Source organism: Lycorma delicatula, chromosome 6, assembly GCF_047948215.1.
Source record: "Lycorma delicatula isolate Av1 chromosome 6, ASM4794821v1, whole genome shotgun sequence".
In the NCBI taxonomy this organism is placed as follows: Eukaryota; Metazoa; Arthropoda; class Insecta; order Hemiptera; family Fulgoridae; genus Lycorma; species Lycorma delicatula.
In genome coordinates, this window is record NC_134460.1 from 28,447,898 (window position 1) to 28,467,449 (window position 19,552).

The following is a 19,552-nucleotide window of genomic DNA, read 5'->3' on the forward strand; positions in this document are numbered from 1 at the left end:
GAAGTTTATTTCAGTCCAGATAGAAATTTTCTCACAGGTGACTTAAATAATGTAAACAAAAAAGAAGTTTATGGAAACAAACAATTTTTTTTTTTTGGTAAATTTTGACAATAGATAACCTGGAATGTGCTCTAAAGTCCATCTTTTTTTATCACTTTTGTGTTTGAGTCATCTAGTATTTTTACCCTACCTATTTTGCCTCACATATATTTTTATTTTCTTGTTTTTTTTTTTTTGGCTCAGCCATTTTTATGAATTTAATATCAATATACAGTCTCCCTTTTTAAATTCAGTATTAAAAGGGTATTAGCTTTTATTAACAGACTTCCAAAAAGGAGGTTATATATTCAATCCGTATATGTTTTTTATAAACATATGTTATGTTTGTTCAAACATAATGTTTTTTCTATTAATCCAATTGAAATAAATCATGTTACAATCGATGCAGATGCTTTTCACAGTTGTTGATCTTGGAAAAATTATTTTAAACACAAAAAATAAGTCTGAAAATTGACAAAAAACGTTTTTTGCCATCCGGTGGGTAGATAGGGACAGTGGGAATCCTGATATGTATGTATGCATCATGTTAGATGTTATATGATCTTCTGAAAGGTAGCTAATGTGAGTTTTTGCTCAAAATATCTAGCATCATTAATAAAATAATAAAAAATCAAGATATCTTGTCTTAAACCTTTCAAATTCAATATACATTATATATAATTTACAACATCAGTAGGGACAGTGGGAATTTTATAATTCTATTTATGTGCATTACATTACATGTTCTTGATGTAAGTTCCTTTTTTTTTTTTTTTTTAATTATGTAGAAAAGCCAATAAAACAACAGAAGAAAAAATAAATCAAGTGGCAGTTTGAGGAAATAAATAATATTAAGATTCTATAAATTTAATCTATTAAAATTACTGAATAAATATAGAATAAATAGAAATCTATAAGTTTGGAGGATAAGATACTAAACAGCAATCAATCATTCTTGGGTGAGAAATTCAGCTTGAAAATTTTATTAATAAAAGTCTCTTCTTCCTTGCTTTATTAATATACATAATGACTAATATTACATATATAATTCCGTTGTGAGACAAAAGTCTCCAGGGTAAGCAGTAAAACAGTAAAATTTCAATTCAATTTGGTCTCATTGAACGGAGTGTCATTCTGGAGTGCATTCTATCGTCCCTCTCTTGCTGGGTCAAGCCATGCTTCAAAATTTTATTAATAAAAGTAAATTAAGAAAATGTATAAAAGAGATAGTTATTAATGAATAAATTATTACCAGTATACATGAAGCTATAGCATTTGGTTTTTTTTATCTTGTAATATTTTAAAATAGAATTAAAACAAAATTGTCAGAAATTTTAAGCGTTATAGTGTTTCATGTGCAGGAGATATTGGTAATTGGAAGCCAGAAGGAAAAATACTTTTATAATTAAAAATTTAGTTGGTGAATAAATTTAAAATGAAATTATAAGGTACAATAAAGAGGAGAAATGTTTAAAGAAGAATCAAATGAAAAGAAGGAAAAAATTAATGTCCATGCACAAGGTATTCCAGACTTTTTAATTTAATATTATAACAAACTACAAAGAGTAAATACTATAAGGGAAAACAAAAGTTAGAAATACACGAAGATAATTAAGAATGAATGATGGTAAATATTCTGAGATAAACAAATGCAGAAAACGTAAATAGAAAATTACATCATCTAACTAGTCATTTCATTCATTATAAAATGATTAGTTAACTTATCATTTTGAGAAAATTTCTGGCGTGATAATTTAGAAATCCTTTGGATATCTGACCAAGGTTTCCTTGTTTAGAACCTAACTGGATTTTTAGTCAAAAAATATTGCTGTAAACATAACAAAGGAAGCCGTATCATTAATCATGTGATGGCTAGGTCTTGACATCTTCATCATTCATGTGGTAAGGGAAAATAAAACTACACCATTCCAGTTATTAAAGAATACATTAATTCCTATTATGAACTTATAAAATTAGTATTATAATTCATATATATATTTAATACATATTTTAATATTAAATAAAAATTTGTGGTGGTTCAGACCTTGTGTGAATAGGAACCCTAAATTTGCTTTGTTAAACATCATTCATTTAGTAGAACTATTTATTTATTTAAATTCTATTTTTTTTTAATTTATAATGGCCATTGAAAATATCAATTTTATTATATTAATTGTTGTTGCAAATTAAGTAGTTTCAGTAAAACAGGATCATGTTATCTATTTTTTAAAATAAGGGTAAAATATAAAGAGGACAGACCTTGTTTAATACTCTAGTTTCTTTAAATAATCAAGTATATGATGCATAGAATTTATCTTTGTGTGACTGAATGTACACTACTTGCTACACAGTGCATCTTAATAATAAAAATGTTAAATAATACAATAAATAAGTTTAAAAAAGAATCATCAGCTAAATAGTTACAATCTGAATTGCAATCTATGATAATTATTATAATTTATTTACAAATTTTTATTAACTTTCTTTAAAAGTTATTTTCTTTTATTATAGTTTCATTATGATGCAGCACTTGCATTAGTGTTAGTTTAATATATTATTTAATATTCCTCTGTCATTAAAAAAAACTATAGATGAACTCAAGTTAATATAAATGTAGATCATTGTTTGATTTATGGATGAATTGTCATTAGTGCTACAACACTGTACTGGAAATTAATTCAGTATTTAGCACACGTATTGGAAATAAATGTTGATCGATACTTGTTGTTTTAGTTCACTTAGCTCACTCATAGAGGCAAATGTGACTATAAATATGTCACATAGCAAACAATATGGTACTGTTGTTTCTGTCTTAATTTAATATTATTTACTTAATAATATCATATATTATTTAAATATATTAAATATAATATTATATATTATTTAATATGATGTATCATTTACTGTTTATTAATGAATGTTCTGGAATAGTTGTTTTAGAATTAATTCAGTTTTCTGATTTATAAAAAATTAATTTTTTATTTATTTGTTATTTTAAATTTAAATTAAAATAATTATCTTCAAATAAGAATAATTTTATTAATATATATAATATTTATTAATATGTATTTTAAAAATACATGTAATTCCATAATTAATTTTTTGTATGATATTTTTATACTTTTTCTCAAAAAAAGAGGATAGAAAAATGTATAAAATAAATATAATTAAATTAAGTACTTTAATTAGTTACTTAATGTGTAGTTAATTTTTATACATACTTATAATAATTTTATTCCCTAATTGCAATAACAAACTGTAGCTTGCAATTGTATTTTACTGGAGATAATTTTTTGTATGTCAGCAAAAAGTGAAAGGAATATACTGCAGGATTTCTTCCTAATCCAATATATATATATATATATATATATATATATACATATTTCCAACTTTAGCTGTATATTCCTATGTTACTGTATATATATATTTCCACTTACTGCTTTTATTTTATATCCAAACTTAGCACTTCAGTAAAGATCTGTTTCAGATCTCTGTGGTATACTAACATAGAATATGTATTTATAATATTAAAAAAAACATAATTTAAAGTATTAACACCATAGAGATGTATGTTCATCATTTCAGTCACTAATATATATGTAATAATTAATTTATAATTAACTAGGATGTTTTAAATCATTTTTTAGGAATTTTTTTTGTATTGGATAGGGTAGTAAATTGGAACCCTTCAACCTGATGTTTCTGCTATGTTAGTAATGATTCAGAATGTAATAAATATGGAAAAATTAAAGTATTTACACTAAGGGTTTTTACCCTTAGTAAAAATGTAGCTTTAGCTATTGATATTTTTATCAATAGCTGAAGCTACATTTTTAAACTTTTAATGTAATCGCTGAAGTTAAAATCTTGACGCCTGCACTCAGGAAAAAATTTCCTTTAGTTGGTCTTAAAATTAAAATAAAAATAAATGTGTAGAAAATTTACAAAATAAAGTTTTCTTAGGTTCAGATTCACATGAAAACTTTTACAGGAAAAAGTTTGCTGTTATGAAATATCCCTCACATCAATTTTTTGATAAGACAACCAGGATTTGCTTTTCTTTATCATTTAGTTTTCTTATTACTTTAAAGATGGTATTTTAAATATTTTTACATATTACTGGTTTTTTCTTTTGCCCAAACATATTACTTCATGTGTAGGTATTTCCATACTGGTATAGAAATTATAATTATTATTTCTGTCCATAAAAGTATAAACATTAAATGAAACTACTTGTTTTTATTTATTAATTCTGTGTTTTGTGATGCTACTCTGATGAATTTTCCTTATCTTTTCAACCAATTCTAAGTTGTGCCTTTTGTTACTTCTGAATTAAAACAGCTATCTACTACAGTGTTCTATGTTTATAACATGATATGAATAAAACATTTATTTATTTGGACAAGAACTAATTTTTGGTTACTCCAAACATTATAAAGATATCATTTCCTTAATGATATCTTAATCTTAATTAAGATAATTAATCTTAATAAAGATAAATTAATCTTAATTAATTCCTTAATCTATCTCTTCAACCTTTCCTCTTTCGTGTATTGATTTTTCTTATCCATCTTATCATCTTATATTATGGTACAGATCACTAATTATTTTTATGTGGTAAAGAGATTATAAAAAAAAATAATTTGTTCATATTATGTTTTAGATTCATATTGTGTTGTTGCAGGTTATGTCATTGTTTAGCCACTTAATTCTAATTAGTGCATCTCTCTGAGATTTTTTTTTTAATATAGAACAATATAATATTTAACAATTGTATGATAAAATTTAAAAAAAAATCATTTTTTAATAATGTTACAAAATGCAATTGGTGGTTGATTTATGAAATATATGTTATAGAATATAATGTTATAGTATAGAATATAATGTTGTAGTAGAATATAAGTAATATTTATTTCCCGTATAAATTACTGGAGTATTTGCATTATTTTTAGGAGTCATGGATTCTATAATATTTAATAAACCACCTTCTATTGTGTGTTTATAACGTGTATGTGTGTATAAAATTTGTTATTTAATTTTTTAAATTTAATTGTTGCTTAAGGAAAAGCATGTATTATATTGTATTGTACTGAATGTATTATATTGCATGTTTTGTTGAATGTGTATACTATTTGTAAACAAAAAGTCAGAAACAATAGTAAAGAAAAAAATAGTAAATGCTTACATAAAGGCACCTAATGTATAAAGTACTTCATGCATATTTTTTAATATTAAAAATATTTTTGTAAAACTAGAAAAACATATTCGAAGTAGAAATTCATTCTCTAATGTACAATAAAGCAATAAGTAATTATAATAAATAAATTAAAAAATTAAATGAATTAGATTAAACTTTTTGATACTGTAATATTTACGCCCTTTAAATGTAAAGTTTCAATGAAATGTAGCTGATCATAGATAAACTTATTTAATATGCTCCATCATGCATGTATGTATCTTTTGATTCTGGTTGTACAGTTTCTGTCATAAGATGATTTGCATAGCCATACTGTTCACTTTGTTGTTCCATTGATCCGTAATTGACCATTTGACCCTTTCCTTCATACTCCTGAAAAAAAAGAAAATTCATATAACCTAATTAAATTTTTAATTCAGTAAAACTATTTTCACTTTATTATATACACATTCATTTTAAAACATCTCAGATAAAAATTTAATTACTATTAAACATTTTACGTATATTCTAATGTAAATATAACATAACATTAAATAAATATAAATATAACATTTTAAGGCCCTTTAAAAAATCTGATTAAGTTTTCAAGATATAAAAATGGGTCTGATTTTTCTTTGATCTTTGTAAATATAAATGATATAGTAAATACTAAAGTAAATTAAAAATTCTATTTATTCAATATATATTTTTTTAAATCTCTTTTTGTAATTTTTAGTAAATTTTATTTATTTTTTGGGTTCTTGGGAAGACAAAAACTGCATTTCTTAAAATTTGATGTTTTATGGCAATAGAAATATGCTGGGAAGTAGCATGCTGTAAAATTATGGGTGTGAGTAAGAAAGAATTAAACACCAATGACTAAGTCACGTTGGTTGCTGACAAGCACAGGATATCCAGCAGATGATTTCAAAATTTGAAGACATTTTGACAGAATTAAGAAAACAAAAGTAATAGCAGACAATGAGCCAATGAATGTCAGAAGGACATATATATACAGAAGGAAGTATTACTGACAAATACAAGGGCGGTCCAGAAAGTAACTTACGTTTGTGCCTAGCATGGAGATGAGTGGGGATAGAGCTACCATCTTGGCGTCAGAACGTTTCTACACTCAGTATGCATCAAGCTGTCATAGCGTATGGACTGTGATTTTTCTACCTTGTTGGTTATGAAACATTGAAATGTACGCTTCAATAGAAAATCCAGCGAGTTGTGAGGTGCGTTCAGTGATTAGGTTTTTACTGGAAGAAAACCTCAAACCAATTGAAATTCATTGGCAACTTTCTGAGGTGTATGGAGATGGAATAATGAGTGAAGGTGGAGTTGGGCAGTGGTGGTTTAAAAATGGCTGCACCAGTCTTCATGATGAAGCCGTAGTGGTTGGCCTAGCCTTGTGACTGATGAACTGATGATGAAAATCAACGATAAAATTCATGAAAATCGCCACATTATGATTATGGAACTCTCGCTTCATTTCCCCCAAATTTCATGAAGTTTACTGCATGAAATTGTGTCGGGGAAGCTTGGTTAACCCAAGTTTTGTGCAAGATGGGTGCCAAAATTCTAAGGCGGAAAGTTTCTACAGAGAAGGAATTGAAAAGCTTGTGCATTATTACGATAACTACCTCAATTTAAATGGCAACTATGTAGAAAAATAGTTTAAAATTGTACCTTTCAAATGTACAGAATACATTTTTTTTTATTTGGTTGGTTTTTTATTTCAAAACGTTAATTACTTTCTGGATAGCCCTCATGTAACGGTAAACGTTTTTAAGTAGAGTGTTAACAAAAGATTGCAAAGTAAGATTGCAAATGAAAGAAGAAAAAGAATAGAAATGGATAAGGAAGCATATAAAAAAAATATGGATATAGAAAAAAAAATTGTTGTGTAATAAGATGGAATTAAACTTAAAGTCTAAAGAAGTGTGAAGAATAAATCTTGTGAAGTGTTGTGTTTTGAGTTTATTTCTGTATGTTTATCAAAATGGGAACTAAGAAAAAAGGAAAAGATAAACTACAATCATTTGTAATTGGGAATGGAGAAAATTAAATGGACAAAGTGAAAAAATAAAGTTATGAGGAGAGTGAATGAAAATTAAAGCTGAATCAAAACAAAGTAACAGAAAAGGTAACTATTTGTGATATTTCATAGAGGAGAAAGATTGAAGATTGATTGATAAAAGAGGAGAAAGATAAAAATAGTGCTATAAAAAAGTAAAAGGTGCAAAATGTGAGAATAATAAAAAAATAATAATAAAAATTGCTGATGACTAAAATGAAATGAGGTATTAAAAAGTTTAGCTGGAAGTAGAATAGAATGGAGTTGAACAAGATAAAAGGGACCAACCTTAAAGAAGGCAAACTTATAATGTGATACTGTACACAGGCATCTAAATATAATATTTTATCTTGGGAGTATTTGGCAAAGTTGGAATGATTCTTCAGGATATAAAATTGGACTGTTAGATTTTTATTTGTGTCAGTAAATATCACAAAATTATAGTAAATTAAAAACTTTGACATTTTTATCACATTTACAATTACAATTGTGTAATGTTTGTAGAAAAAAGCCAACAAAGAGCTTTTTTTACATATTGCTGGTGTTAAAAGTCAGCTGACAAGCTTTCTGTCCAGCTGCAAGAAGTCAGAATCTAGCAGTTGTCTCACACACACATTGATTTATATGAATAAATATTAAAAATATATGAGAGAATAAATTTCTATATCTATTGTATTACTGTTTGCCATTTATAATAATTCAAACAGTGCACAGTAATACAATGTATGATTTTTATAATACATATCATGAATTAATTATAATAATTGGTTTGTTTAACAAATAGTTTGATATGTGTAAGTCTGTTCCACTGAATGAGATTTTTTGATTTATGTCTAGTGCACATAATTTTGGATCAAGTTTACTTTTCTTGACTAATAATTGATTCTGTGTTGAAGTAGTTTTTCTTTTACAGCTACTTACCTTTCCTTTGAAGTGAAAAGTTTCTTTAAATTGTTTTAAATTGCATTCACTTCTCTAGGCCAACACCTCACTCAGAAGCTACTTGTTGTTGTCTTATACTGGTATACTCAGAAACAGTCTTTGAATGCTTTCTTGGAGTTATGTTCATTATTATACATTCACACAGAACAGAAAAATAGGGAAAATATGATTTTGTAGTAAAAAAATAAATAAATTTTCACAAAACACTATTTATACTATGAAATTGCTAAAGAACCAAAGAACAATAACCTCACATTAAAACAACTTAATGAATGACAATTTAAAAAGAACTTACTGAATGACAACTTAAAGAACACATTACACAGACAACTTAAAGAATGAGTGTGGTCAAGCAATGTAACCACAACATACAGATTAACAAAGAATTCTCTGTATTTAGATTAATTTGCATGCTACAGCAGTGTTTCTTAACCTGTGAGGCATGTCCTTCTATGGGGGAGTGAAAACACTAAATGGGGGGTGCGAGCATATCAAAAAGAAAATGTTATTAAAAAAATTTATTAATTTACTGAAAGGAAAGCAAAACAAAATACATTCTGACATAATAAATAATAAAATACACATTTACACTGATATAATATACCTATAAATAGGGTTTTATCAGTACTGCACAATGTATTTAATAATTAATTATCAATATTAATTTAAAAACAAGTTTTATAATTATTAGTGACACCCTTGGGCCTGTCTTGCAGAACAAAGTTCTTCGAAGGAAGATTTAATATTAAAAATACTCACTGAGTTCTTTTTCTATATTTAGCTGAGATCTATATTTTGTCTTCAAAGCAGCTACCGCAGAAAATCTGGTTTTGCAAAGCAGGATGTTGAAAGTGGCAATAGCATACGACATGCTCTTGTTTTCAGTGCTGAAAACTCATCATCCATCCTATCCAAAATTCAAAGAATGATTTATTACTAAACTGTCTTTTGATTTTGCCACTTGTCATGAAGTCTATGAAGATTTCTTCTTCAGCAGTTGAGAGCCCTTCGGAAGTATTTTGAAATGAATTGCTAACCCACTTATAGCTTGCTACCAAGTTGCATCAGCAAGAAAATACTTTTTTAAATTCTTTGCCAACATGGCTAAATGATTTTCAATGGTTTCAAAAACATCTTTCACATGTTCTTCAGCCTTGTAAGTTTTAACACATTCATCCACATTTGCAAAACATTTCTCAGTTTTTTGCTTTAAATTTCTGCTCCACCATTCCAATTTTCTACAAACAACATTAACTTTATCACTTGCATCTAAGATATGTGTATTTGCTCCTTGGAGTTGAAGATTCATGGTACTTAATTTCTTGAGAATGTCGACCTATTAGCTCAAGTCCATCACAAATAAACCATCTCGAAACTGCTTGGCTTCTGGACAGTTTTCCTCTTCTAGAAAAATGTTGATTTCATCTCTTAATTCATAAACATGTTGCAAAAATTTCCCACGTGATAACAACCATCTTGCCTCGTAATAAAATAGTAACGCTGAATGTACTGCATCCACGTCTTTACAAAGTGCAGAAAAGATTCTTGATTTTAGGGGTCTTATTTTTATATAATTTACTACAGTTACAACCATCAGCACAATCAGACCAGGACTCATTTCTTTGGCAACCAGAACTTCTCTGTGGATCATGCGATGTGTCCACACACATTGTGGAGATTTTTGATTCACAAGTGCTTGTATACTTTGGAATCTTCCAGATACTGAACGAGCACCATAAGTGGAAATTGTGACACAATTTAAATTTTTGTCTCGTTTATAAAATCATTTAAGATAGCGAATAATGCAAGTGCTTTTGCTTTGATTTCTGTTTGTTTGCAGACAAGTTAGTTTTTTTAATGCTGACATACCATTACAAAATCGAACGTAGGCAATGAAATAAGCATCTTTATTGCTATCTGTTGCCTCATCAAGCTGAATTGAAAACAATTTGTCACGGAACTTCCCGAAAAGCTGATGTTCAGCTTTTAGCTGAATAGATCAGATATAGCTGATCTTCAGCTATATCACCAATTTGACGGGCAACAGTATCATTTGATAGAGGTAGGGACTGCAATTGTTTGGTAAAATTATCTCCAAACATAGTTTCTACAATCTCAATTGCAGCTGGCAAAATAAGCTCTTCAACAATAGTGTGAAGCTTTTTACATGTGGCTATTTTATATGAAACTTTGTAAGAGGCAAGTAAAGCTTTTTCATTCACAAATTTTTTTTTTTTAAATTATGTTTGCTTTTCATATGATTTTAATTTTAATTTGAAGAATTCTTGTTCTCATTATGAAGCGTTTCCAAATGTTAAATTTTTTTAGGTTTCATGCTGTCTGCTGCCAAAAGTTTTGAGCAAATGAAACACAGGGGCCTTTCTTCTTTATTTACTTCAGTACTGGTAAACCCAAAATTGAACTATTCTTGAGAATATTTTCTTGATTTTATTTTCGGAACCACGCTCGTGTGTGCACTTGTTGATGCTTTACTAACGTCTTCTCGCTTACGCTCATTTAAAAATATGTCCACGATTCTGTACAAATCTACTGCCGTGAATATTTAATACCGTGAATTGCAACATACACATTCACAATAGATTTGATAGCGATGGAAGGACGATGACTCGACTGAGACTGGCTGGAATTGAATGAGGTGCAGCATTTATACATACACGTTTGCGTAGACGGTCGCACAGACTTTCCACAATGTTCGAAAAAATTCGGAACTTTTCTCGAAGCCGCGAGATTGTCCGATATGGTGGACTAAGACAGAGAACAGTAGAGAAGCATCGATTCTGGTTTTGTCAATGCAGTGGATCGGTGTAGCCATAATCAATAAATTTACTTATTCTTGGTAATTTGTAAGGTTTGTAGTTAAGGTCGTAGTGTAGTTGAAACGTCAAAATACTCGAAATAAATTATGTATTTCAAGTATTTTGAATTGTATACATTGTTGTTGAATCAGAGGGGGAGGGCGCGATGAAAATTGGGATGCAGGTACTGAGAAGTAGAGAAATGCTGTGTTACAGTATAAAACTAAGATAAAAAATGAATTAAATTCTTAAAAGGAATCGTTTTTTATTAAGAACAAAAGAATACAAAAAAATAAAATACTTATTTGAACTGAACTTTAATTATAGTGGGAAATAACTATATGTAATGCTTCAGCCTAGTAGACCTCATGAACTGAAAATCAAAGCATCGTGTGAGAAGTTTGTAAAAAGCGCTAGCAGTGGCAAACATAAGAACTAATGGGGTGCTCCAGAACTCCTCTGTGCACTCGAGGGTTAATTATGTACCAGTTTCATTTATTTATTTTCTTTGTATTGTTGAATCACTGTTATTTCATTAAAATAGAGATTTCTCTATATTAATATGGACTGTAACCATTTTATTTTTATTTATGATTCTGTACTTTGTAATATTGCTTGTAAGATTTTTCCATAGTATCCCTTGTTCCTTCAAGGAAATTGCTGGAATAGTTCTTTTTGTTATCCATGGAATAGAAAGAAAAGTTATCTTAATGTATGAGTTGTGTGGGGATAGACCTTGCACACTATATGTAATTTGCGTTACAAAAAAAAATAAAATAGCAGAAATAATCCTTTAAAATTTTTTGCTGTAACTTAAAAATTACAGTATTATTATTTAACTCTTAATTCCAATAAATAATTATAACTTATTGAAAAGTTACATTACCTGTTTTGGACTTGTAACTGCACCCTCCATTGGATCCCACTGTTTTTTCACTTCCTTTTCTTCTCCAACAATTTCTTCAGCCCATGGTTGTAGTTCTCCTGATGCAAATACTCCATAAAATGTGACACCAAACATATGTACTGTTGCTGCCATTATGAACACAAACTTCCAACTTTCTGGAGTCTGGAAAAAAATTTATTGTGATTATTTTTAGTTTCATTTATAAGCTGTATTAGCATTTATGTAGAATCTTTGAAGGAATTTTATTAGATTGTCTGAAGCTAAATAAAGTTGTTGAATGAATTAAGTTTTTCATAATTAATTAATTATAGAAGATTTGAATAGATAGTTTATTATAGAAGTTTCAGAGTAAAATCTGAGGGAACTAAAATATTGGAACATATAAACCAGAAAAGTAGGAATTACTAGATAAAGCCAGTAAAAATGACGTTAAAGGTTTTGAGAATGTATAAGTGTAAAAAAGAGTACAAAACAGTCAGTCACATGACTGACGAAACATTTCCATGTTTAGAATAATGATGAGATTGTGATGACTTATTTTAAAGTTGAATTTGATATTATGTGTATTAGATACCTCAGCCAAACACTTGCAGATGACCTAACATGAAATATAGGAACTCCTAAAAATGGCATACCTTACTGCAGTAATAACAAATGTTCAATGTGGCATTTATTTTGGACAGTAAGGAATGAAGTATTTTCCTACTGTATATTCTTCACTAAATTTACTTTTACCTTTATTTCTTTTACCAATTATTTACTCTCTACAAAATTTATAGCTATTAGCTTCTATTTCTTACCTAGTTCAGTTTTTTGAACATATAATTAAATTATAAAATTAACTTTTTTAAATATTAAATTATATAATTTAGACAATTATGTTTTTTAAAACTAGGATTTTAAGAGTGATTCAGAGCTGTTTGTAAAACAAATACAAAGAATACTGCTGGAAAATAAAATTAATCAAGATTTCAATCGGTTATTTGACTGAATAAGAAGTCAACACTAATATAAGATAACAGATTAAATAACTTTACTTATAATCTTACTTAATTCATAATTTCTTGCCCTTTCTATTTATATTTTAGTAATGTCAATGTAAAATAAATAAATAGCATACTTTTCCTACAGTAGAATAACTTACATGATCTTCAGTTATATTGTCGATAGCAATTGGAAGAAAAAGCCCGGCTATTGTACCAACACCATTAGACATACCCATCAGAATACTAGCATATCGTGGCGCAATGTCAAGATGATTTACATTGAAACCTGAAAATTAAAAATATTAATTTCTTTTAATTATTGTTATAACTCTTAGAATTTATGTAGGGTGGCTATCTATAAGTAAAAAGTTTTAAAATGTAGATGTGTGTATCTTGAAATTCTTTTCATAAATATATTGACACATGAATGAGATATCTACCTCAAAATCACATAAGATGACATAACTGAGAAACATGTTAGTGTAAATACAGTTTATGAGTTATTAATGTATTATTTTTATAACATTAGTAACTTTTATTTTGAAATAGTTACTATCAATCATTGGCAGTTCTTCTTTGCCAGATCATACCAGTGATGCATTGATTCAACTGCTCCCAGCATTTCATAAACTTAGCAGATGACAACTTATATCCGCAGAACCCAAATAGGGATAAAAGAAATTAAACATCAGAAAAAAAAATTGGGTTATGTGAAACGACAATCTGTCTATAGAGGACCTACAGTAAAATGCAAACAATTCTTAAAGAAAAGCTCAAACAAAGCCCATGCTAGGCATCACATATGCTTATCCTGCCCATATTCTTTTGAACAGATTGAGAATCATTTATAACAGAAATTGAATTTTGTCCAAACATGAAAAATCACTTGAGAATAGGTACAGAGTTTTTAAAGGAATGACTTTGCCTAAGCTTGGAAATGTCTAGCATTTGGAATAATCCAGCTGTAATATAAACTGTTCAATCCACCCTCCTTATTGGAGGTGAAGTATATTAATAAAAAAATCTACTGAAGAGAAAAACCTTACTAATGAACAAATATATATTTCAAATTTATCTTGACTTTGCTCATGAAGTCAGTTAAGATTCATTTTGGTGAATCGTATATCAACACATTAGTAATCTAAATAAAGAATGGTAAATATTTTCTTTGAATTTTTTTCTTTTGTTTGCTTTATCAATTAGAATATTCTGAAAACACAATTATTCTTAACATCAAATTAAGGAACAACATTTTATTACAGGAGTAGTAGATTTGGTACATTTCTGTTCTTCATAGTTTATATACATTTAATGATACTTTATTCTATATATAATAATTTGCATAACATTCACACAGAATAAATATAAATTATAAACAAAAATAACATCCAATTATATAATACTTTATAACAATTTTTTTTTTTTTTAAATTTATGTTATTTGAAATATTGAACCTTCTAATCATTAATGTACATATATATAGACAAATTTTTATGGAGAATTTAATTATCTTTCATTCATACTAATGTAGATAGGAAGGAATTCCTGGTTTTAAGGCAATAGATCTCGTTCTTGATGACCAGTGGTTCTGCAACAACTGAAAAATTACAGGGAAACTGAAGGATGTAAAGAAATGATTAATATGTTGAATGGTTATTTTTGTGAAATTATATATATATATATTTTCAAGTGGTTTAATAAACTGGTTACCATAGATAACTAAAATAAACAATTCATAGTACAGTTTCATTGTATTCTGTCAGTGTCTCTTAGTGGCTAAAGACCATTAATGTTCATTCCACTTGAAGTAGAAAAAACGGTAGAAAGAAAGATGTTGGAGAAAAAAGTAGAAGTATCTGTGTGGTTTAGCACACCATTTTCTTAAGACACCTCAACAATTTATAGATATGAGCAACTCTGAAGTTTGCCCTCTTGGCCCAAATCTGCTAGTTTCATTGATATTTGTCAAGAAAATAACTAATATCTGTTATTGTTTAAAATTATCAGGACTAGTAGATTCTAGATTTAAGATTAATTTGCCAGAAAGAATGCTCGCCTTAGTTAAGCTAATCACTAAATGAAAATTATGAAATTGAGTTAAATTACATTTACATTTCAAATAATTATTTTCAAATTAGACAACTGATACAATTGACATATTTTTTATATAGGTAAAATTTATTTTTCCAAAAATAATAATTCCTTAATTTGTTTTTCCCCCCGATGGTAAATTATGAAAAAAGCATAAAATTATTTATTAATTAAAAAAAAAAAATTGATCGTACCTGAGATAGCAAAACCACTAAATGCTACACCACATGTTAAAGCAAGATTGGCTGTTACTGCAGAATGTGCATGTGCAACAACAAGGAAGAATAATGCTTCCATACCAAATCCACCACAATTAAAAAGTTTACGTACGTTAGTTGTTGTTAGGATTCCGTGTTTTCTTACATGATCTGCTAGCATACCTCCCAAAGGTACAATTATTGTCATCAGTAGATGTGGTAATGCTCCAACGAAACCAGTCTGTCAAAAGAAAGGTGTAAAATATCATTATTTTAAGAAAATGTTTAAATTATTATTTTAATATTGAAATGTAGAAAACAACAAATAAATAACAATTTCATTTGACAAATTCAATAGCAATTTTTTTTTTCAAGTAAATTCTATTTTCTGCAAGAATGTGCACTTCTCTTCTCTTCAATCAGTTCTACCAGTTTGGTCAGTAGCCAGCCCAAAATGACTGGATTAATAAAAAAAATAGTAATTTACCTTTCTTTGTCTTATATAAATTTTATTTTATTTACATTTAGCTAAAAATTACTTGATTAAAAAAATCTTCTACCAATGAAAAAGCAATTTTTAAAGACTTTTCAAAAATTAGAAAATTTGTATTCATCATTTTTTGTTACTTAATACATTTTATAATATTTATTATTGTATCTATGTGGCCCTACTTAACAACTATAATTTAAATCAACTATTATGTGACATAATATCTTATTATAAATAAGTATCTCCTGCTACTTTCTTCAAACAACTATCTTCCTCAATGTCTAATTTTTAGAAAGGACATATAAATTTTACGCTGATAGTTAGTAGTGTGGCAAATGTCAAAACTAACTGGCATTCAAATATTAAATAATTGTAAAAATAAATTAAGAATAATTTCAAAACATGAAAACATTTTATATATTAATATATTTATTAAGCTCAAAAGGATTGACTGTTATTCGTAATACTACTTAATGTGGCAATTGAGTCTTTTGGTATTCAACAGTTAAAAATTTTAGATGGGTTCATCATTAAAAAATAGATGGTCTAAATGCATCATAATAGTATAAATTTAGGTGATTTCACATTTTTTGAGATTATTTTTAGTATCAATGCCTTAGAAACTATTGAAGCTGACTTTTAAAAACTTAATAATTTATTTAAGAAATCAAAATTATATTTTAAAGAAAACTTAAAAAAAAAACACCAAAAAAATCATATTTTATTCAGAAAATCCAAATATAAGGTCAAGTTTTTGCTAAAATAATCTTATCTAAGTTTTCCTTGTAAAGTTGAGAATAATGTAGTATTTTATGATAACTTTATATTATAATAATACTAATAATAATGTATGTTTAAAAATTGTAATTTAACTACCTAATTACAATTATTAATGATAATAATCTTTTTAAATACCTCAGCAATTTGTAAATGAAACACATCTCGCAAATATGAAGCCTGAAAGAGAACTAAGAGATAAAAATTCCATGAACGGCAAAAATTTGCAACTATAATTGCATATACTGGCATTGATGTAGAAAATGCTCTCCATGGTGTTGTCGAAATTGTTGGCATTGCTTGTTGAGTTGTTGTCCCTAATGACTGTTCTATATACATCAGTTCTCTGGCAGATATTGTTGGATGCTTACATGGTTTTTCAAATGTTAACCATAGCCAAAACAGATACCATATGAGTCCCATCAGTCCTAAAAAAAAGATATAATTTACAGATTATTGTTCCTAAATACTGAATTAAAAGAACATTTTGGTGGAATTTATTATAACTTACATCTTGTCAAATTAATTAAATAAATTTCTTTATAAACAAAAATTCATTTAGTTTTTGAGTTTAAATGCTTAGTTAATTACTAATGTTGATTTATAACAATATTAGTGTACTGCAATATTATTCTGGACTTTGGTTGAATTATATACATACGTTGATTGATTGCACTGTAAGAAATAAATAAATTAATACTCATTCAGTTTATATAAGCAAAATATTATTCATAAAGTGTAAAATAAAGGTGTTTGAATTCAGTGTAAAATTGAATTCTTAAAATGTATTCATAAAGTTACAAAACTATTAATTAATATTCTAGATGACATTTTTATCCTGTATAACCTCAACAAACAAATATAAAAAATGAGAGTTGTATTTACAGTAATAGTTGGAAATGTTTTCTGATTTCTGCGATAACCTGTATTGCAGCAATTGAAAGTGTTGAGGTTTCTCAACATTTTCAATTACTACATTTATTGTCAATTGCTACATTTTAATGTTTTTGTGTTAAAATAGACTAATCCCTAAGAAATAATTTTACATACTGTCATTCTTTAAATGTGTTGTTCATAAAGTTACGCTGCAGCCAGCAGCAGTCTCGCTCATCAGTTTCTAATATAATGATAAATTACATTATCTTTTCATAACCTTTACCTAAATTTTTTCATTGATAAATATTCATAAATATTTATTGGTTTAGTGAATTTACATATACTCTTTACTTGCAATGGAGTATCATTAAACACATGGTTTTTTAAAAATTCCAATATGTATTGTTATAATTGCTTTTTTAACAAAGTAGTATTGTTAAATAAAGCTTTGATAGAGTAGATAACATTAAAAACTTCAAACTATTAGGAAAAAAATGCATAATTGAATTTGGGGCTTTGTAAATACCCTTGTACATCCATTTTGACAGTTTATTGATATCCATGGTGAATTGTTTGGTATCTATTCAACATTTAAAATGTAGGTCAGTTAAACAATTTGTTGATTTGGATTCAGGAAATGCCTTTGCATTATTTAAAAAAAAATAATAATAATAATTTGGAGTTGCTTTCAAAAACAAACTTACATCTAGTCTAGGATAAACTATAGTTTAATCTATTCATATATCACTTGATATTAATAGCAAAGGAAAATGAAATTATATAGTTGATATTTCAGGTTCTGAAGAGGGTGGAAAATTGACATCATCAACCTTGATCAGAGGTAGTCCTTTGTAATGTCTTTTCCTTACTGTTTATTCCTTCTTCCTTGGACAAGTGCCATGGGAGTTGGATCAGCCATCCTAGTCTCATCCATACTATGCTGGTATCTTTTGGTAGCGGACTGGGTAGCTACCTCTTTATTGGAGCTTAATGGGAAATTAGCCCTGTGTTTCTGAAAATCTTTTCAAAGACTCTTTCTATACGGGGGTTGACAAAAGACTAAACTAGTATGTAGAATTATAAAGATTGGTGTATATTATGTTGATATGTTACTATTCATTATGTTATTATTCATTACTGTACTATACTGTATTAGTGAATGTTTACAATACTGTAAATACTGTTTAAACATGTTTACTTACTTAAATTGTAAGAAATATTATTTACATATTTTTATGAAAATAATCGATCTTATTTTCAGAATTCTTTTATTATTTGATAAGCTGTATTAAAATAATGAAAATGAGCTAAATATAATTGTACTAAATTTCCTGTGTAAATACTTTATTGTGAGGGAAAGTATGAAATAACTCTATTATATCACACCAATTTTAGCAAACTTCTGTCAAGGTTTATCTTGTTATCTAGAGACTGGAAAACAATAACCATGTTTACAACATAATTGTGTGGTATATATGCTATCTCAAATTTTATCACAAGAAAAACTAAAAATAAATTTTTTAAATTGTTTTATGAGTACAATGATTCCCAGAAAAAATAAAAACTCAATTCATACATAAAAACACTAGCTAAAATAAACTTAACTACTTAGCACTTTTCCCCAATCATCAGAAAAAATAAACTACTTAATACAACTTAAAGTATTAAGTAGTATATTCATGAATATATTTATGTTTACTGATATTTTTCAATTTTCTAAAAAGTTTAAATACACATGATCATGGTGATACACTATTCATTTTTTATTTATTGAAATCAGTCTTATTTTTCTGGAGAAATGGGTGATATAATTGTTAAACTTTCTGTGTTGAAAGTTATCTTAGCTTCATTGTAAACAGTACTCAACATAGAAATCATATTGTTCTTATCAGAAAATATAATAATAATTATTATCTTAATAACAACAATAATTGTTAAACATCGATTTAAAAATAATGTTAAACAATTTGTAGAATTAGTATTTTTTTAAATTAATTTTTCATTATTTTTATGAGCAAGTTTAGAACTGAGCATTTTTTGGTGGTACTGGAGATAAATAAGCCAGCACAGAGGTCTCGCCAATCAGTAATTTACTCTTTTCAAGATTTGATAAGTTTCAACAGTATGCAAAAAAAATATACTATTCTTCCATAATGCCTGTCTGAGGAAGCACTG

At 27.4% G+C, this 19,552-nt stretch overlaps 1 protein-coding gene across 1 annotated transcript in view; it reads right to left on the reverse strand.

The window, feature by feature from the left end:
• Positions 1-5,467: 5,467 nt before the first annotated feature.
• The window catches only part of VGlut (Vesicular glutamate transporter), a gene marked incomplete at its 5' end in the record, with an annotated part of 47,260 nt that continues 33,175 nt past the window's right edge, over positions 5,468-19,552 (reverse strand). The window contains 6 exon segments of the mRNA XM_075369185.1: positions 5,468-5,598; positions 8,299-8,308; positions 11,940-12,122; positions 13,105-13,232; positions 15,232-15,475; positions 16,640-16,929. Coding sequence (XP_075225300.1) covers positions 5,468-5,598; positions 8,299-8,308; positions 11,940-12,122; positions 13,105-13,232; positions 15,232-15,475; positions 16,640-16,929 — 986 coding nt within the window.